This window comes from Balaenoptera borealis, assembly GCF_965194805.1.
Source record: "Balaenoptera borealis genome assembly, chromosome: 4".
NCBI lineage: Eukaryota > Metazoa > Chordata > Mammalia > Artiodactyla > Balaenopteridae > Balaenoptera > Balaenoptera borealis.
Window position 1 is genome coordinate 124,123,324 of NC_138861.1, and position 22,811 is coordinate 124,146,134.

At 38.3% G+C, this 22,811-nt stretch overlaps 1 protein-coding gene across 17 annotated transcripts in view; it reads right to left on the reverse strand.

The window, feature by feature from the left end:
• The window catches only part of CAMK2D (calcium/calmodulin dependent protein kinase II delta), a 285,667-nt gene extending 263,058 nt beyond the window's left edge, over nt 1-22,609 (reverse strand). For 2 of the 17 annotated variants that reach the window (XM_082389668.1, XM_082389669.1), the window contains exons 1-2: nt 21,156-22,609; nt 19,465-19,559 (exon numbers count right to left, since the gene is read on the reverse strand). In XM_082389668.1, the coding sequence (XP_082245794.1) occupies nt 19,465-19,559; nt 21,156-21,220 (160 nt within the window). In that variant the 5' untranslated portion in view covers nt 21,221-22,609. Of the gene's footprint in view, nt 1-19,113; nt 19,139-19,464; nt 19,560-21,155 lie in introns of those variants that run through there. The other 15 variants (XM_082389670.1, XM_082389660.1, XM_082389673.1 and 12 more) reach the window with 13 other exon arrangements.
• Between the last annotated feature and the right edge of the window lie 202 nt (nt 22,610-22,811).

Here is a 22,811-nt window from a genome sequence, read left to right on the forward strand (position 1 = left end):
CTAATTAAAGCATTTTATGAAAGATGTAATGTGGGGAACAATGCTTATCAATTCACTTGGAAACAGCCATCAAATTGTAAATATATATGGCAATACAGAACCATCCAACAAATGTCTCACCATTAATGCAAAGTAGGTTTTTAATGTTGTAAACATAAATACTAACTGAATTAGCATACCCCTTCCAAAAAAAAAAAAAAGTTCCTTCGTTCTTTTTCATTCCTGAAACTGTTCATAGCACTTAGAAGCACAATACATGAAAATAATCCACAGATGCGTTAATCTTGCATTGCCAGATCAAGAAAATACAATGCTGCAAAAGAGAAGTGAAATTCATCACTCAAATTTCATGGGAAAGAGAGGCAGCCTTCTTAGGCCTTTAATGAATCCTAAATTCACTCTTCAATTTAAAAGATGAAAATGGAAACTTCTCACTGATTATCAAGCTAATCTGGGATTTTAGTGAAAGGCAACTTCAGCCCACTTCTTCTCAGCACCCCCAGCCCCCCAGTCACTCCTCAAAACAGCTCTCCACCACAAAAGCAAAATATCTAGCAAATTTTATACCAGTGTCCACAAGACTATGGGTATCTGCCACAGCCTGGCAAGTAATGTGCAGAAACAGACACCTCTCCTACAAAGGGGTAACAGGAAGGGGTGGGTCTAGTGTAAGAATATTACCACACTTCCCATTCAATCAAAAGAAAAATACCCATTTGCATCAATATTCTAACAAAAATCCATGATACAAATAAAGATCCCCAGGCCAAATTCTTTCCAGTAATAGTTGACATGAGTAAGGAGATCATACAGGAATAGACAGGTTGGATTGATGATTCTTTGACGTGAAACAGATGTTCCTTTCAACTCTGGGCACAGCTAATTTAAAATAATGGTTAAACAAAGACCTTCTGAATTGGTATGATGTCTCTATTCCTCATACATAAAGGAAGATTGTCATAATTCACTTTCTTACTCTGAAACTCTACTTCCATTTCTTTTTCACACATCAAAAGATCTATCTAGGGCTTCCCTGGTGGCGCAGTGGCTGAGAATCTGCCTGCCAATGCAGGGGACAGGGGTTCGAGCCCTGGTCTGGGAAGATCCCACATGCCGCGGAGCAACTGGGCCCATGAGCCACAACTACTGAGCCTGTGTGTCTGGAGCCTGTGCTCCGCAACAAGAGAGGCCGCGATAGTGAGAGGCCCGCGCACCGCCATGAAGACTGGCCCCCACTTGTCGCAACTAGAGAAAGCCCTCGCACAGAAACGAAGACCCAACATGTTAAAAATAAATAAATAAATTTATATAAAAAAAAATCTATCTAAATTACAATACTTTCTTACCTATGTGTTACATGCACATATGTTATAATGAAAATTAATCAGATTAGTAAATCAATAATTCCTATAGTACACTACAGGGTACTATCTTTTTCATAAACTATTTTGTATTTCTTGAATGTGTGTTTGTGTGTGTACAGTATTTCCTCCAGTCCTAGGAACATATACAAGATAAATAAAAACATAGGTTTTCACAATAAACTTGGACACAAGTGTTCATAGCAGCATTATTTATACTAATAGCCAAAAAATGGAAACAACCCAAATTCCCGTCAACTGATGAATGTATAAACACAATGTGGTATATCCATACAATGGAACATTAGTCAACAATAAAACATGCTACAACATAGATGAATTTTGAAAACCTTATGCTAAATGAGAGAAGCCAGTCACAAAAGACTACATAATGTATGATTATATGTCTATAAAATGCCTAGAATAAGCAAATTTATAGAAATACAAAGTAGACTAGTGGTTGCCTGGAGTTGGCAGGGGAAAGAAGGAAAGGTGGGAACAGGGAATAACTGCTAATAGGTAAGAGGTTTCTCTGGCGAATGAGGAATCTCACATTTAACACATCAAAACGTGAACTCTTGATTTTCCACCCCAATCTAATTCTACTCTACTATTTCGCATCTCAGTTAATAGCACCACCTTTGGAGAGTTGATTTGGCTACAAATCTAGTAGTCATGCCTGTTCACTTTCCTTCACACCTCACAATCTTTCCATCAGCAAGTCCTATATTTTCTCCTTCCAAAATACATCCTTCTCACCATATCTACTGCCTCTTTCACATCTCCCATAGGCTGCAAGAGTCTCCTAACTAGTCTTGTTTTCACTCACACATCCTTCCAATTTCTTTTCCACATGGCAGCCAGACAGAGATTTTTAAGACAAAATCTGGTCATATCACTTCCCTGATCCACATCCTCAATATGGCTTACCACTGCTTTAAAATAAGATTCAAACTCCTTAATATTGGCTAAAAGGCTCTATCCAATCTGCCCTCTGCCCACCTCCCAAGATCACTGTGCTGTGTACGTCTCTCCTCCTGGCTAATTACACTCCAGATTTGATGACTTTCTTCCTACTCTTTAGTAAGCTCATTGTCACCTTGGTCTTTTGGCCTGGAATGTTCTTCTCTCACATTTTCTCAGTTTGCTTCTTATTATTAACGTCTCAGCTCAATGCTAATGTCCTCAGAGAGGCCTATCCAAAGTAACCCCATTTGGGGTCACTAACTTATAGCCCTGGTTTATTTACTTCATAGCACTGTATGTCACTTTCCTATCTAAATGGCTCCTCCAGCCTCTCCCATACCAAGTGTGCTCACACCTGTATTTCTAGAATCTAGAACTATGCCCACCCACAGTAGCTGCTCAATAAATGTGTGTTCAGTAAATGAGTGAATGAATGATGACTGATGTAATGGGGGTAAAATAAGACATGAGATCCCTTGGGAACTAGAGAAACAAAGTCCAGGGCTACAAAAACTTCAGCATAAAAGACCTCAAATTTCCATTTATTAGACAAAAGCGAGTAACTCAGAATGGTGTAAAGATGTCTTCTTTTCTAGAACTTAGAAGTCCAAACTCAAGACACAATGTCGTTTGTGGGAAATCAGGTGGTAGAGGGAGAGAAAAGTAGGAGTAATTATATACTAAACATCATAGTAACATGCAAAGGGAGAAAGAACTGGGAAATGAATAAGGGAGTGGAAAAGTATTTGATGCAAGAAGAAAAAAATGAAACACATTCTGATCACATCTACCACAATTACAATCTTTGGGTTCATTGCCTTTGTAGTGAACTTAGGAAAACAAACAGAAAAATGACACAAACTTTTAAGAAAATTATTCACTATACCAATGCTTTTGGGAAAACTTATCTAACCAAAACTCCTTATCATCAGAGTCAATGAACTAGAGATATGCATATAGGAAAGTAAGCAAAGGCACATAAAATTGAGTGTTCGTGATGATAAACCTTATTAAAGGTTGGTAATAATACATCCAGGATGAACTAGCTTATGTCTTAACAATATTTATTTCATATTCCTGATCTGTAATAATTTTCCTCCATAAGCAGTGCTTTCCTACTGATGAAATTATGGACAACTCAAACATTAAAAGCTGCCTGCAGAGTCTTTGTTTATGTAGAGAAACTGAAAAAAATTGATAGAAATTAGGGAAATAGCTAATTTAGATTGTGAACTGAAGAGTCCCCAGGCTTCCCTTTCAGGTAGAAAGAGAAATCTGCTACCAAACATTCCAAAATGGTATCATTGTGGCTTTCATTCCTGTAGAATAAAATTTTCTTCCCAATTTTCTGCTTTCTAACTTCCTCCCCACCTCCTGTGTCCTGCCAGATGTACCGTACAAAGAACATAATAGAATGACAACAGCAAGGGCTTTTGCTATTACCTAGGGTTGGACTTAAATTCTATTCTTACTAGTTGTACAAATTAAAGAAAATTAATGTTAAAAAAAAAAAAACAAAACAGAAAAGCAAAAGAAAAAGAAACCTTCCTCCTTAAATGTTTAAAAAGTGCCAGAATCCCACCTCACCCTGTGAAGCCCTAGGCAGTTTGGGCCTAGTTTCAAGGCCGTGTTCACTGTACCTGCTAATGATCCACTGCGCACTGCTTTTGGGGGACCCCTCTCTACAATCCCCAAAGACCATCCCAATTCTGTTCTCTCTAAGCTCTCAATCCTACTTCTATTCTCTTATTCTCAGCTGAACTGTTAACCGTCTTCTTCTCCAGTCCAAATGCCTTAGCATCTGTGCAATCTTCTCCTGCTGCCCCCTGAAGAAGAAGAATGTCTTTTTCCCACACACACCCAAGTCTCCAGGACTCAACCCCCCAAATTTTACCCTCTTCCCTTACATTATCAGTCTTTCTATTCTCTAGTGATTCTTTTCCCTCTTCCTTCAAATAAGCTTCAGTTTTACTTATCACCAAAGTTAATTCCCTTGACTGGGTTAATCCCTGAAATTACCCCTCGGCATGTATGTCTGTCTCTCTTTTCCTATTTTATTAAACCAGCAAGGTTTTACATGCTGTCTCCATTTATTCTTTAATCCGAAGAAAGAGGTTTTTTTGCTTTCTCCATTCAGCAAATATTTATTAAATACCAATTATATTTCAGGCAACATGCTCAGTTACGAGGATGTGAAGATGAATAACAGACCAGCCTGATCCTCATGACTGCTTCGCTCACATGACGGAAATTCTGCTGTCTGGGAAACCCAGGCCTTTTCTTGGTCCTCATTTCTTTCTATTTCTCTGTAACATCGAACATCACTAGCCATCCCCTCCTTTGCAAAAATTCTCTGAGTTCAAAGCACTGCATTTTCCTTTTCTGACATATCCCTTCACTTCTCTTAAACTAATCCTACTTCCCCCTTTCATCCATGAAAATGCAGGTATTCCCCCCCCATCACCGTCCTAGACTCTCTTTTCTTTCCTTTCTATCTTCTCTCCTTTGTGATCTTTTCCACTAGCACGTCATCTCTGTGCAGACAAGTCACAAATAGCAGCTAAACTGATTACTGCAGTTTATTATAGATTAAAAACAAAGAAACAAACAAACAAACAAGGCTTGGAGAGGTAACGAAGTTCACCCAAGGTCACAAGGACTAGGAACTGGTAGAGACAGGTCTTGAACCTTGGCGATCTGATTTCAGAGCAGATGCTCTTAACCTATACAGTATACTGCGCTGCTTCTCCAGTCCCTTTGTGAAGGACCACGCTCAATTTTCAATGGTCTTTTAGATATTTCAACCTGAATATACAGCTTAAACACACGTCAATTCATCATCTTCCTTCATTAAAACCAGTTCTTGATTTCGACTTCTCAGTTTGTTATATGAAAGTTACAATTTTCCCCATGATTCAACTTGAAACCCTAGTCAGCCTTATCCTTCATTATCTTAAGGTTTCAGAATTTCAGCATCTTACACCCTAAGCCAATCCATCCTTCTTACTCACTGCTGCCCAGTAATGTCTTAGATGACCTATTTAAAGTGTCACCACTGTATTTAAGACAATATTCTCAACTTGGCAATCAAAGACCTTCATACGTTTACAAGTTTTTTTTTTTTCCTGATTTCCCACAGATTCTCTATCTTCTGCCCAAACATTTCTGCACCCCTGTGTCCTTTATCCTTTTTCCTTCCTCCCATCCATCTTAACTTCTACTTCCTCAGTGTTACTTTTCTTGCTTCCGCAACTAAATGTCACTACTAGGTGCACTGAATTATCATACTACATTGTTTTATTACTCATCTTTATCTTTTCTGTAATCATTTATGTGTGTCTCCTATTCTCCAAACCATGCTATAAGTTTTTTTGTGGGAACTGAGCGTATTTTATTATTTTCATGCCTCCTACAGCTGGCTTTTGACAGGCATAATGCAAAGAGTTCTGACATCTTTTAGGGAAAACGCTAACCTTGCTTTCTTTCCTCATCAAGAGTAGATATAGGCTATCGTATTCTTCATTATTAAATGTTAAGCTCCCAAAGGTACATAATCATACAGAGGAAAAGAGAGACAGACTTTACTTTCTTGGGGATAAAAAAGCAGGATATAAAATGTTTTAAAGATAGAACATCTTTATAGGAATAGGGTTACTGACCCAGAGACCTACCCCAATTCCAGCCCAGGTAATTCGCTCCTTGCTCTCTAAATCCCTCTGCTATTTCAGCTGGATAATGCTGGCTCCTCCACTCCGGGGCCCAGGAGGGAATGGGGTGTGCATTATGAAACAGCTGCAACATGCCCCTCGGGAGGACAGGCCTCACAGCACAGGGCACAAGAGTCCCCAAGTGTCCCTCACCCACACTGCAGAAGTACTGTGGGACTCAGGGGACGTCTCAGATCCTTGAATGAAAGACGCTAACCAAGCATTACTATGAGCTACAAGAATTTTTCAAAAGACTCATTTCTCACTTCCCTCCACCTTTCTTCCCCAAAGCTTGCTATAAACAGTCTGAATGAAACATTTATATGCTAGATGGAGGAGAAATTATCCTCTCAAAGCTAAGTGCTATTTTTAAGGCTGACTCTGTGTGTGTTCACTGTATATTTCTAATACTGGTATCTCTAAATTTGGATTTAGTTGGTTCAGATTATTCTAAAACATAAAGTCTCCTACCTAAAATAGTTTCTCAAAGTTTGCAAAAGGTCAACAGACATTAATTTCATTAAAAAAAATCATTATTACTTTAAAAGATTAACTATCTCAGTGATCCTTTAGCCATCCCTGTTCAAGTCCTAGGGCCTTCTCTATACTATGTCACTGGCAGATTATGGATACTGTGATTATTAGCACTAAATAGAGGAGACAGCACTGTAAGTAATCCAATCATTGGTTCTCTGTCAAGATGAGATAGGATATTTTTTTCTTTCAAAGAGACTTAAGGTTAACAATTAAATTTTGTTATCCCTTTTCCTGATCATAAAATACACAGGAAGCAGGGGGCAAAGTCAATCCAAAGAATATTTATTTCCAAAAATAATTTCCAAAACACATAAATACTAGTGAAAGTAGGCCTCAATCCTATTTACATTTATAGGAGTTCAATAGTTCTCTGATACTTTTTTTTTTTTTTCCTTCTCCAATTCTACTAGAATGAAAACTGGCCTAAATGAAAACTGGCCTGAAATCAGGAGCCCTACACTCAGATAACAGGAGTAGACTTTGACCCTGAAATTCTGCTTGCAAACTGGAATTAGGATTTTTCCCACCCTACTTTCTAACGACTATACCAACCTTGAGTCACTGTTTTTGAAGTCAATAGAAGGCTTTCTCCTCCACAAAGCTCCTACCCCAAAACAAAAAAATTCTACTATAAATTTTATATATATATATATACACATATATCTATATGTATATATAGAGAGAGAATAAAACAATATAGCCCCCCTTTAAACTACAAGTTACATAGCCCTTAATATTAACAAAACTGGGGAGATCTTACAAATTAAAATGTTTTATAGATGCTAAGTTCCCTTAAAAAAAATAGGAGGAAAATATTGCAGGGTTAAGCCTAGCTAGGGAGGTTAAATATTTAAATTGAAGTTGTCTTCTAAGTGAATGAGAGATTTTTTCCATTATTGAAGTGAAGGGAATAAATGACTATTTTCTACTATCAGCTTGTGCTAAATTATATATCATATCACAGAATTAATCTGTTAATTTTGGGCTTTCCTTAAAAGAGTATAGTGTATACAAATCTAACTGCTAAAAGTTCTGGGTCCCTAAATATGTATTCATTTATCATAATATGATGTAGTTTGGGAGTCATTTATTCATTCATCTGTTCAGTAAATATCTGTGAAGGGTCCCAGGCACTACTCTAGACACTGGGAATTCAGGCAGTGAATAATGTCAATACCATTTTTAGACATCTTACTTACCTTTGGCTTTGAACCAAAACCTGCATTTTCTTAACAAGTTATTCATCCAATAGCACAACTGCAGAAACCATCTAGTTTTTCTTGTTTATAAACACAAATGGGATTCCCTAGGGCACTTTTAATATTGGTTGATTTTTTTTAAAAACTCTAATTATCCTCCTGTCCTTCATCTTTCACTCAGTCCCTCAAATTTTTTTTTTTGTATTTGCCTCAAAGCTAAATAAAACAAAATATGAGGTAGATAAGTTGTTATTCCTCTCGTATCAGCTGTTCATCCCTAATGACTCATGGTTGTAAAATCCCCAAAACCCAACATATTTAATACCTTCTAACAGATCCTGCTGCACTTAAATGATTCACTGAAAGAAAAAATGTCCATCTCTTTTCATCAATTTTTGCATGCTTTCATGAAACGTTATATACAGTAAGTTGACCACTCAGGGTTAAAAAATACTTATCTACTTTCCAGTTCACTCTTTATTGGCACTTAACGATTTCTTTGCTTCTCATTAATTTTTTTAATAATATCCTATTATATCTTTTCTATCCATCTTTAAATTCAAAAGTGGTCATTTTCAAAACCCAGTCCCAAGATCAGCTCCTCTAGTAAGTTTTTCCTTACCTTTCAACAACCCAGTTACTTCCTTATACCCCAGAATGAGTAAATACTTCCATTGTGATACTCATCAACCTGCCTGATAATATACTTCAATTGTGACACTTATCAACCTGCCTGGTAATATACTTGACTCCACATCTCTTTCACCTTGAAATGAAGGCCCTTATCTTTGTACTTTTGTTTACCTAGCAGGGGGTGTGGAACAAGGTAACTCTTCTTTTGTTAAATTGAAATTGAGGGCTTCCCAGGTGGCACAGTGGTTAAGAATCTGCCTGCCAATGCGGGGCACACGGGTTAGAGCCCTGGCCCGGGAGGATCCCACATGCTGCCCACATGCTGCGGAGCAACTAAGCCTGCAAGCCACAACTACTGAGCCCACGTGCCACAACTACTGAGGCCCGGGCACCTAGAGCCCGTGCTCCGCAACAAGAGAGGCCACAATGAGAAGCCTGCGCACTGCAACGAAGAGCAGCCCCCCGCTCCGCAACTGAAAGCCTGTGCACAGCGACGAAGACCCAACACAGCCAAAACAAACAAATAAATAAATAAATTTATTTAAAAAAATTGAAATTGAAATTTAGAATCATGCTTCCCAAAATTCAGTTTTACTAGCATACTTAAATGTTATTGGTGGAAATGTACAACATTTGCATAATGCAATCTGGCAACATTTATCAAGAATTTTGATAATTCAATCCTCTAACCCATTAATTCTCCTTTATGAATATCCCCTAAGAAAAGAATTAGAAATATGAAAAAGTTTAACAAAACAATGTTTACTATCATGTCATTTATCATAGCAAAGAATGAACTTTTTAAAAAAAACTAGCAATACTAAAACTGATGCTTTACTTAGTGAAGTGTAATTCAAAGGATTTGTAGTCACAGAGGGAAATTTTATAACATTAAGCAAAAAAGCAGGACACAAAATTGTGTATTTTAGTCTAGTATTCTGACAAATTAAGAAGAAAAAAAGAAAGAAAACAAAATAGTAACAGTGATTGTTTGGGGTAATAACTTTGAATGTGTCTTCCTCTTTCTATTTTTCTGTACTTCCCTGATTCTGTATTTAGAATATATATTTTTATATAATTTTTAAGTGTTTTTATCCAAGTTGGTAATAAATAATTTAAAAAGTATTTCAGAGGTATGTCCAAAGTGTACATTTCTCTCTGTAACAAATATGAATATATAATCTTTAATATAAAAGCATATGCAATTTGCTTTACTAAAATAATAAAAGATTCATTATAAATAAAGTTTCTACAAAATGGCCAGAATGTTCAGCTGAACTAATTTCACAAATCACTTCCGCCACATCTGGCCTTTAAATTGCCATTTAAAAATATGATTGAAATGCTTTTATGAAAAGAGCATATTTTCTAAAATATATATATGATATACACTGTAAAGTTATAGAATTGTGAAATCCCCAATTTCCTGTAACATATCACACAAGAAAAGTTCCTTGAAGAGGAAATACAAATAAGTGCTCTAAAATATGTGTTCTGTTTTCCAATATTGAAACAAGTACACTTCCCAGTCCTTCTACCAAGTTTCAGAATTGACAGACAGAGCAATTATAACAGCTGGCCTCTAACTGCCTTTACTAAAAAATCAAATAATTACTCTAAGCAAATAATATCCATGATTTGTATATCCAAAACTCTATAAAGTATCACCAAAATGCTTTTTAAAGTGAGCTTTGTTAAAAGCTAAGTGAAAAAGTAACCACCTCTGGAGAATGGATCAAAAATTTTTAAATCCAAACATGTTTTAAAAATTTAATGATGACATGAATCTGACATTTCTGAAGTGATACTGATGGACACACAGACAATGAAAATGTCACCCCTTATTATTGAGCCACTTTACATTACATGGTTTAAAAAAAAAAAAAAGCAATGAGAATTTGTACGCAGTTGCTCAAAAATTTACTGAATTATACAAAATTCTTTCCAATGAATAATTTGTCATCTGAAAGCTAATGGAATAATTAGGGAATTGTGAATAATTGGGAATTAATTTATTCAGTTAGTTTATGCCACCTGACATGAAATCTTAGCTCAATTTTCATTTATTTTATCTGTCATAGGACTCTGTTAATCACAGGTCTATTTCAAAAGACAGAATCTTATTTGCTCACCCATTCATCTGTCCACTCATTCAACAAACATTGACAAGTATACGCAATATTGTAATTACTGTGCCAGGCACAAATTCAAAGTTTAAAAATGTCCACAAGATGCTTGAAAGCTACAACATAAATAACTGCAATACAAGTGGAGAGATGTGACAAGCTCCTAAAGAAACATGAAAAAGCTACGCAAAGGACGAGAAAAATCATCACATCTGGCTAGAGAAGGGAAGGAGGGGTGGAGAGGAAGTCAGGGGTGGCTTCCTGGAGGAAGCAGCACCTGAACTGGGTCTTAAAGGAGAGAGTAGTTCAACAGTACTAGGTGTACTCATTCCACCTGCAGGGTGGGGCCGGACTTTTTCCCTTCCTTTGAACATGCTGCTTTACTTTGCCTGGCCAACCATTTCTCCTTCTTTTCTAACAGGCTCACTTATCATTCTAAACACAATCTCACACATAAATCTCTTCATGAAATCTGTGATACCAACCACCTCCAACCGTATCTCCGTTGAAGGCCCTGTGAATACCTCTATTACAGCCCTTAAAAGCTCCGTATACTGTATTTACCAGGCCAGCATCCACATTAATAGACCATGAAATACCTGAGGGCAGAATCTCTACCTTTCACGTCCATCTCTAGATCTGAGCAAATGCTCAGCACAGTGGGTACTTAGAGGTCTAATGATGAGGTGACTAAATGAATAAAAATTGTTGCAACTATCAGCTGGGAAACCTGTGTAAGAAGCTATTTAAAAGAGTTGAATTAAGAGGAAAAGAAAGCTCAAATTAGAATGGTGAGAAAGAAGAGAAGGCAAAGGAGTTGAGATAGGTTAAGGAAAAGACTGGTTAAGGAAAAGAAAGGAATTAAGCCTTCCTGAAAGCCTGGGGAAATTATGGTGCCATTCACAGAAGGAGAAAATTGATGAGTCCACTGGGGACGTGGAGAGTTTGGGCCTGGATTACTAGTGAATACACTTCAGCAGAAATTTAAGTTATCTATAACATAGTCTCCAAAAATTGCAAAAGTATTTCTTTACCAAAACATCAAATTTTAATTTAAACACTGATGCCATAATGTGACATATCTCAACTCTCTATAACTTCCCTATAAGATAGAATAAAAATCTGATTAATTTTCACTTACTACATTTACCTTTAATAAGTTAGTTTTATACAACTTACTCTTACTGATTTCAATGTGTATACAACATCATAAATGAAATTTCTTCAAAAGGAATTTCCTGTTACTAAAAAAATTCCAAATAATTTAAGCCTTCCCTAGCCTTAAGGGAGAGGGTAAGATTATATATTAATATATGAGAATTAATGCAGTTTATTCCATGATTTATACACATACAACTCAAAATAAAATACAATTCACCTAGGTAATAAGTGCATAGTTTTTCCATTGGCACCTGATTCATCGACTAAGATCAACCAGTTAATTAAAAAGTCCCAGAGTATAGGGAAATAAAAGAGGTAGCTCTCCCAAAAAAGTTAGGGATAGTGATTAACTCTTAGAATGAGGCAAGGGATGGGAATCAGCAAGAACACACAAGCAGCTTCAAAAGTAAAGGGAATGTTCTAATTACTAAGTTGGGTGGAGGTTTACTAGGTGCTTGATTACTGTTTTATAATTAAATATGCATAATTGCATATATCAAATTTTATGTAACAAATTTTTTTAATCCCTGTGCAATCTAACAAAAAGTAGAGAACCTTAGGTAGAACAATTAACTGTATATAAATATTACATAACAATATTATACATATATCTTTATACTACTTGCTATACCCACGAGTTATTTTTCCAACAAATAAAAAACTTAAGTTTGTATTTTCCTTTCAGTTGCCATACTTCTGAATGAGTTTGACACACACAACAGTGCTGTCCAAGAAGAAACAACGAAACACACATTCGTCTTCCAGTCTTCACTGGCCTAACAAGATGAGGCAGAGGAGAATGCCTTTCTGAGCAGGTTTCTCTGAGTTTTGGCTAAGGGCTGAGTTTTAAGTAAATCATTTAGAAGAAGTAATCCTAGGAACTTTATGTTAATCAGTTAATAAATGAAGCTCACCAAAATATTTCATTCTTCTGTAATCATTTTCCTACCATTTTAATAAGATTTTTCACTACATCGTTTTCCTTTCACAAAAGAGCATGGCGAGGCCTTCTGAAACTTCATTTTGATCTTATGTTACCGCAGCAGTTAAAACACTATCTTCGGGCTTCCCTGGTGGCGCAGTGGTTAAGAATCCGCCTGCCAATGCAGGGAACACGGGTTCGAGCCCTGGACTGGGAAGATCCCACATGCCGCGGAGCAACTAGGCCCGTGAGCCACAGCTACTGAGCCTGCGCGTCTGGAGCCTGTGCTCCGCAACAAGAGAGGCCGCGATAGTGAGAGGCCCGCGCACCGCGATGAAGAATGGCCCCCACTTGCCGCAACTGGAGAAAGCCCTCACACAGAAACGAAGACCCAACACAGCCAAAAATAAATAAATAAATAAATAAATAAATATAATATAATATAAAAAAAAAACAAACAAAAAACACTATCTTCTCTCACAAGTTGGAACCCCAAATATATTTTCCCCAAATAAATACTCATTTCCATACATTGCATTGGGAATATAAAGATGTATATAAGGTATAGTTCTTTTTATAAAGGAACCTGAAGTTTAGTGGGGAGATGAGTCAAGCACATACAGATCAGTACAGAAAGGTTAAGATAAGTTCTCTGTAATAGCAATCAATGGGATGTGATGATAGAAAGATCCAGGCTTTTAGAACCAGAGAAAACTGGGTTGAAATTCTTGATTCTACCATTTACTAACACTGAGGCTGTTAGTAACTCTATTTAAAAATGGAGATAACATTGTCTATCTGAATGCTGCAGTGTGGATTAAATAAAGTGTCTTAAAAGGAGATTGCAGTATTAGAAAAGGGTTCACCTAACTAAAAAAAGTCAATGATGATGTTGTTCTGTGACTGTGTATAATTATAATAGTTGATATTTAAAATCAAAACCTAACAACAAACAGAGCTGTGCTCTCTCCCCTCCAAACCTACCAGTTTCCGCATCCTAGAGTAAGAGACAGGTTATGGCAGATGAAAGGTCTATGAATTCACCTGAAGTATTGTGATATCTACTTTAACTGGAATCATAAGAATTTTGTCACCTAAAAAATTTCCTACTATAAAAATAACTTCTTACTAATAGTCGCAATAAACATACCATATGAATAAAATAACATTTTCATTATAATCAGATATCTAAACTATTTTGAACACTCTCTCCAAATTGTTTATTTAGACTTTGGTACTTGAGCCCCATCTGCATTATGGTTTTAAAAATTTATTTAAATCCATTTTATATAAAAGCCTTCCTTCATTTCCCTAGGCAGAAATAATCTTTCCCTCCTTTGAAAATCCACAGCACTTTATTCATGCTAGACTTATACCACCATTTATGTCTTCTATGCTCTCTATTTGTGTAGATGTATAAAATTTAATAATTTTAATCATTAAATATTTATCAAATAAAAACATAAAATGAGGTCACCTTTGTGAATGTGCTTAGTAATCTATAAAGCAGTATAAAATATAAATTATAAAGGTATTACATTTTAGAGTAAAAATATTTTGCTAAGGCTCCATTTAATATATCACAGTACAATTTACTAAATGATACTACTATAATTTAAAAGCTTTAAAATAGCCTTCCATGTAAACAATCATTAACCAATTGCCAATAATTTATTAAAAAAAAAAAAAAACTCTACACACTATACCCCAATAAATGAGTATTTACTTTTTAAAAAAATACTGACCCAGCCCTAGAGACACTAGGAGTTGGCCTACCTCAGTATGAGCCCAAGGAAAAGACTTAAAAATTAATTAAAATTTGAGTTAACAAAAGAAGTTAAATGTCCAAGAAAATCCTACTATGTGCTTTAGAATAATTCATGATTGTTAACATTGAAAAAACTCATAATAAGTAATTACTAAATTTTAGTTTTTATATTGAATTGATTCAATATTTCAATGGAAATGAAAAGTATTAATCTAAATGTATAAACAATCAAGGTTCTCAGGGTGTTCAATTCCTACTGAACGATCAGTCAGGTACAGGTTATACTAGTTATTCACATCACAGTGAAGTACCTGACAACCACATTCCCTAAGTTTGCCTTGCTTAATGATGCTGGAATACTTAAAGTATTTTCATTATTTCCTGGAAATATAGATATACATGTTTATTTTCTATCTCCTACTTTTGAATATCAATAATATTTTTATTCACCAAAAGAGAAAAATAAATACTTAATAGTAAAGCCTATGTAAATGTAAATACAACTAAACATAACCAAAGGACACTAAAATGATAAGGATGATACATGCCACTTTGGGTCTCAATAATTGAAGAGTTGTAGAGATTCCATGTACAAAAATCAAATGATTTACTAATGTTTTCTGAAAATATTGTTTGAGCCAAGAAACTTTTCAAAAGTCAGTATCATTTGCCCAATTAGTTCCAAATTGCCAAATCAATAATGTATAATCAGAACAACTTGATTCACCTATATCGTCTCAGTTCTACTTCCAATTCAAGACAAGTAACCACAAGGTTGAGAAATTACAGTAATTTCTTGACTGTCTGGATGCCAAAAAAAGAAAACAATGTAGCAAGAGTTAGCTATTGACATCCCTATTACAACATAAATAAGACTACTTAGGGACATACATGCAATATTCAGATTTCACAGCTGAGACCTAATTTTCTGTACATGGTCAAAACAGTTTATAAAGTCCTGATTCATGTTCTAGTAATACCAATCTAGGAATTAACAAAACTAGCAAAATCAAAGTTTACTTGCATTATATCTGAAGTTTTACAGAAATATAAAATGAAACCCCATTCTAACTTTAGCAATAGAGGTAAAATATACTTGTAATAGCATATATTATTTCAAGTTTCTATTGTAATTTATAATATTTTACAAAACAATGACTTGTGGTATATCACAGACTCTATGTAATAAGAAGTGGTTTCTAATGATCAAAAAAATACACTGGGAGATGAACATCAAGAAGCCAGTTGTACCATAAAAAAACCTTTTACCACGGGGAGGCTTTAAAATGTGAAATAAGTCACATGTACTGTTTCCAAAGACATCTGCCACCAGAACCATCAGTCCACTGGATTCTGAACTGCAATCCCGGTACTTCATGGACTTTACATAATCTGACAGTACCTTACAGTTATAAGAATGTCAAAATAGACAAAATATCGAAAGAGAAGGGCAAATTAGCATTTGTTAAGTACTAACCTAATTTATCAAAATGATATAATTTCTACTTCTCATGGAAATAATATGAGAAAATTCTATTACCACTATCCACCATTTACTAAGCACGCCTTCTATTCCTAGCTAACAAAAAAAATTTTAGAGGACAGAAATTACATATAAAATATCAGATGACTGAAACATTTCTACACCATTTTTTATTTTAAAAACAAGTCAAATTATATATGAATGTACTTATCTATCTGACCAGTACTGTATGAATGTATGAAGAGTGCATGCAAAGAGTATGAATGCTCTTTGCATGCACGTGTTAACGCAAAAGGAAAGAAATTCTTCAACAGACTCTGAGTCTCCCAAATATGCTGTGTGTGACTAACAGCTGAGAGGAAATGCAACTGAAACTGTCTGCTGGAAATCCATTAAAATCTAAGCACAGAAAAATGCATGGGTGACAGTATAGTTGGAGGTGCAAATTTGTGCAGGAATGTAGCCAAAGTTTTGGCAATTCCCTCATGGTCTTAGATGTACTGACAATGGCCTTTCTTTTTCAGTTGTAATGTTACACTTAAAGAACATTATTTCATGGAGTTGAAGGACCTGCTTGGTCTTTAAAACAAATAGGCTTAAAACTTGGATTTACAGAGGTATGGCATTTCTAATAATACAAACAAAAATTTGCACAAAAAGTTACACGATCCACAAAAACTGCCATATGCAACCAAAAAAAAAAAGTCATTACCTTAAGGTGAAAAAATGCTGTTTTGCATTTCATTCTACATTTCCCTTTAGGGAAATTACTTTAAATTTTTTTCTGCAAAAGAAGTTTTTTAGGATCATTATCTTCTGGGAAGGGAGTGCTTTGAAAGGAGAATTCATATTTTTAAGCACGTGCTCTTGGTATACTACCTTACAGACTTCTTTACATCCAGTATTTGCTTGTTCTTAGGAATGAACTAGGTATCTAACTCCTTTACACATCATTTAATAGCCACATTTGATACGAGTCACTCTGTACTGATCCCCTCCTACTATGTCCTCAAGGCTGTAGAATGTGATACTAAAAAGTGAAAGCATGGTATTCTTCCATGAAGAGTTTATAGCTTACTATCAGTATAGGTTTAACAAATGTATACATTCAAAGGTATAAATATTCTATAAACAACTCTAATTGGTGTGACAATATAAAATAAATTGAACATTTTGAAGGAAAAGTACGATAGTATTTTATAGGTGAGCAGTAATAAGTAAAATTGACACAGCACTTTGCACTTTTTAAGAAGTATTTCTCATAAAATTCACTGAATCCTCAAAACAACCCGTTATACCATATAGGGATTTTTTTCCCCCATTTTACTGAAGAATCACCTGAGACCAAGAAAAGTTAAGTGACTGAACCAAATCTACATACTAAGTACACTAAATAGTAGAACCAAGATTCAAACTGGGTTCTCACAGCTAAATCAAGGCTGCCACTGGATTTATGATTTTCAAGTTGTGTCATACAAATAATTTCCTTTGATCCTTACAACAACCCAATGAGGTAATAGCAGCTAATATTCACTTAATGCATATTACATAGCAGGCATTGTTCTATGCTGCATTAATTCACTTACTTGTCACAAAAACCCTACAAAAGGGTTATATTATTATTTGATTTTACAGATGAGAAAACTGAGGCTCACAGAAAATATGTAAACTGCCCAAGATCACACAAATAATAGGCAGGGGAATCATAATTTAAATCCAGGGCATCTGGTTCCCACACCTTCTTCTTCATCTCATTCTTCAGTAGGTTAAGAAACTTGCCCAAAGTCACAAGAAAAGAAAATTGCAAAGGGAGAACAAGAAGCATGCATGTTAGCCCTTCACCCTTACTACTTTCCCTAAATGTAATTTGAACAATAAGGATCATTAGATCCAGAAGGGGCAAGGTGGCTTTGGAGTAGATTGTTCTCTAAAGCAGAGTATGAGCAGGTGAGGGACATCAGCAGAGTAGCAGGGAGAAGGAGCTCCATCAGGCTAGAGAAGACTTATCTTCCATACATTCGAGGCAAAAGAAAGTAAAATAAAATGTATGTGAGCAGAGACAGCGTATTTGCCACTCTGGTGTAGGTAGTATGAACTGTGGTAGATGAAAAGGGATGACTCTAACTAAGAAATTAGTAAAAATGAAGCACAAGACTGATTTATTTTGAGAGAAACTTTAAAGCCATTGAAAGATATGGGATAGGTGTTGTAACGCCTCCAAAAGCACTGATACCCCACTCCTGCCAAAAGTACCTAGCACACAGGAAGAAATTATATAAGCACCGAACAAAATTTGACTACACTTTTTCATTTTTCTTTTTCTTTTTTCTTTTTAACACTAAAATGTCATTTACAGTCTAGCAACTCCTTTACCGTTAAAAATGTTCCTGTGGAGGAGAGAGAAGTGGGGAAAGGGAACGTAATTGAGCATAATGTGCTTCTCATTAGTTCTCATGTCCTGAATCTATGGTGTGGGTTACTTTAACAGGTAGACCATCCTCAGACTCATTAAAATCAGGTGAAGGAAATCACAACAAAATCCCATTTAAATGAATAAACTGAAATGTCAACCTAAATCTAAAGTACACGTTAAAAGTAGAATCTGCAATAAAGAGAAAAAAAAAATCATGGCAGAGACAGACACAATGATACCAGGATACTAGAAAGCAACACTTTTTAGAAGACAAATTAAAGGAAAAGTAACTCTAATGGAATTTTTTCTCTCATTACGTAAAATAAACCAGGTCACTGTAATGGACCTACACTACGGCATTTTGTTCATTTTAATTTCATTTTTATTTCATCAAGCCATAAATTCCCATGGAAACACCTTAGACACGTGCTCACAATAATTGGAATGCTTACCCTTTCAGTATAAGTACTTTTGCATGAGTTCAACAAAATAAAAAGAATGCAATGAGGCCCCTCCAAGTTTTTTGCTTATGTCAACAGCTATTTTATGAGTATGAATTACCTTTGCGGTTATAAAGCATGTGTAAAATACATTACATGAGTGAGAAGCCTTACTGCAGATGATCCAGTAAAGGTCTGCACACAGAAACATCAAAATCAAGGTGAATTTCCTAGAATATAGCAACCATAAAATTTTCCTCCCAACGCCATTACTGTTAAATATACCTTGATGAATTAAGTTCAAGTGTAACTACAATTGAAATATATGATTCAACTGAGTTATGACCCATTTTTCCTCTCAAAAGCAAAAGGGAATAATGACAGTTGTGAGACTTACATTTTTCCATTCCAGGGTTTTTCTGAAAGTTATTTCACAGGGGAGCTAAAGGCAAAATGCACTTAGTGACATTTATTTGCTTTAAAATAGTTATTTATGCTACTACTCACAGGACAGATAGAATTTTAATAACAATTTATCAAATAACAATTGTATTTGGTCATTTATTTTTAAACTGTACAGACCAAGAGGCATTCAGGAAGGAAATAATCACAAAATGTCACATGATACCTAAGGCTACAATTATAACTAAATGACATATTTACATACAACAGAACCAACATACAACAAAACGAACAACCAACATGACAAATACACAAGTAACATATATATGTGATTGAAAATACCCACCCCTAGCAGAAAGCTTTTTGGTGTTGATAATTTTGGCAGCATATTCTTGTCCAGTAGGGATTTTCATACATCTTCTCACCACTGAGAATGCCCCCCTGAAAACCAATAATTAGCAGGTCATCAATATAATCAGCTCTGATATTCTATTAAAAACACACATCTGAGCATTTTTATTGAATTTAGTGAACTGTCAAATAGCAGTATACCATATAGTAATATCCAGAAAATGAACCGTTCTTCCTGGAAACTGAGACCTTCTTTAATGTTGAAGAATAAAATTAGATTTCATTAACTGGGAGCACACATTATTAATCAACAAAATGAAGAGAACTGCCAATTACGACGGCTCTTGTTTGCACATGAAACTTGAAAACATTTTACACTTCACACTAACACAGCACCAAATGCTCTGAGAAGAAACCCTGCAAAGAGCAGAGCTGAGGAGGAGCTGCCTACTTATTTTAGTAGGAAAAAATAAAATTAATGTGGCTCTAAGTAAGTAAATATGGTGATTGTTTTCATTAAAATAAATCTTAGGAACACTTGTGTGGGGTTTAACAAATCCTGCTATGGTGATTTCTCTGTGCCCTGTTTCGGGCTGGGGGAGGGGAGAGATTTGAATTAAGCTGCTCTTCCGACATATTCTCCATGTTTTAACAGCAGACAACATAAATATATAAGGATATGATTTTCATTACATTTAAAAGATATTTACATGTCCTCTAATTCAACCGTATAAAACAACAACACACACATAAACGCGCCCCTTTCTTAAGCAATGTTCGAAACTAGTGACAGAGGATTTGGGTTTGGGTTTGATGCTACATAAATTAACGTTCACGGCTCGGCCTCTAGGTTCTTTGCACAGGTTCTCAGTAGGTCTCCTGTCCCCTTCCTTAACATCACCAAGTACAATAGTTCTGCCAGTCAGGTGTAGGAGGTCGTTTTATACAACACTGGGCTACCCTTGGGAAGCTCTCTCCCGGTGACCAAAGGGCTTTTCCGCTGCCTGTATAAATAAATCCTCCCAGAGAATGCGAAGATGTACACGTAAATCCTAGGAAGGATGATGATGAGCGAGTAATCTAGTGCAAAGAATAATCGTGGATATGGGACAGGGGTTCGAGTTCCTTGGGGTGGCCCTGTTCCTGGACAGAACAACTACTGGACGCGAAATAGACTCTACGCCAAGTTGAACTTTCGGCATCAATAAATATGGCACCGTCTGTGGCTGCGAGTTCTCATCCGTACGTGGGTCGTACGGCCGACACGCCTGCGAAGCAGAAGGCATCTCTATTTACAGAAAACATGATCTATGTTGCATTTTACATGGGTTCTTGTTTCCTCTCCATACACACACACACGCTCGCACACTTCTCAGGTTGACAGCTACAACTGCAGGGATCGTAAATCCACCAGGTCTCTGGTGCAGAAAGGTGGGGGGAGCGGGAGAAGGTGGGCTGAGGATTATCGGAATGGGCCACAGCCGGGGTGGAAGGTCTTGCCCCTTCTTTGTCCCTTCCTCTTACTAACACAGCACCTTCCTCCGAGCTGACACACCAGGGGCCCTCCTCCCTCTCCTCCCGTCTCCCAAATTCCCTCGCCCCACGCAGGAGGCCGGTGGGTCGGGGGTAACGCGACCCGCCCTCTGCTGGAAAGGGGACGTGAGGGTGCCCGGCAAAGGCGCTTACTTTCCGAGCTCCTCGAAAAGCTGATACTCGTCCGTGAACCTGGTACAGGTTGTAGTCGAAGCCATCCTCGGTCCGGGCTGTACCCCTGGCTGGGAGCGCGGCGGACAAGACGCGAGCAGACGCGCGGCTTCCCCAGGACTAGTCCCGCGGCGCTGTCACCCAGGGCCGCCCTCACTTTCCTCGTCCGAAAGTAGCTCGCCGGCGAGGGAGTATGCGCAGGGGCGGGGCGGGAGGGGAGATAACCAGAAAGGGTGGCGTGGGGTCTCCTCCCTACGGTCCGCCGATCCTCCTCCTCCTCCGGGCCTCGCTTCCTTCTTCTCCTCCGGTCGTTCCACCCGCCCCCTTTCCAGCCCCTCTCCTCAAATGCAGGGGCAAAGTACTCAAGAAGAGGGACCGGGAAATGGAAAAACAGCCGGGCACGGGGCGAGCGGCGAGCAGTTGCGAAACGATCCGCACCGGAGCAGGAGGGGTAGAGGCGGAGGGGAGGGAGCCCGAGGGGGCGGAGGCCGCGGAGCCGAGAGCGGACAGCTCGAGCCCAGCTGCAGCTGTCAGCAGGCGCGGGCGCGGGGTGCGCCAGGGCCGGCCTCCCAACCGCGGGCACCTCGGCTGCCTCGCGCTCCCCACGAGCCCACGCCGCCCCGAGACTGCGCGGCGGAAGAAAAAGCGCTGGGCTCGGGTGAAGCCTCGTCTGCTGTCCCCAGGCCTCCGCCTCCTCCCCGGCGCCTGGCAGCACCCCCTCCCTCGCGAAGCCTCCTCTTGCTGGTCCCACACCTCCTGCTAGCGACTCTAACACTGTCCCTTCGTGGATTCCTCCTTGCCTCCCTCCCCGAGTCTCACACACGCGCAGAGCTGTCTAGGGAGAGACCAGGTGGGTGGAGGACGTGCGGGGGGAGAAGCCGGGAGAGGGTTTAGGTGAATGAGGCGAGACGTCAAAATTAGTTAAACCCGCAATTAGGCTCCTGCCTAAATGTGTGGCTGATTTAGCGAGAATATGTGGGGTAACTCGTGGACTGCCGAGGGCTGCTGCCGGGGGTCGCAGAGGCCCCCAGCCCGGTTAGGGGCGCCGGGCTCTAGGGACCGACCCCAGCCGGCGCGCGAGCCTCGGTGCCCTAGGTGGAGGGGCGAGGGGTGCAGGCGCTTCATCTGGGCGCGGCTCCGTGTTGACACAGCGGAGGCCGGATGTGGGTAGTCGACTGTTTCCAGAGAAGGGTCCCAGCCTCCCACACCTCCCGGTGATGCTCGGGCCCACCCACCAGAAGCCACGCCGCCTGCTCCTAGGCGCCCAGCGCGGGGTTCCTCCCTCCCCCGCAGCGTCTTCGGCGAGGGGCGACGCCCGCCGTGCCACGTTTCACTTCTGATATGACTGCCACCTCACCCTCCCCGTCCCCCCGCCGTTTTCTAGGTTGGGTTGCTCAGACTCTGGCAATCCCCACAGGCCTTTGCTTCGGCCATGAATGTTAACAGAATGAAAGCAAAAACTCCGCCACGGGGCCACACCTTCCCTACAGAATAAACTCCCTTGTAACCTCAGTGAGTTCTGATAGTAAGGCGGTTTCTCGCGAGATTTCCTGCTCTGGCGGCGGGGGCGGGGTAGTGGGAAGGTTGGGTGTCGGTCACGCGACCTGGTAGGGACTGACGTCACTCGCATCACGTGAA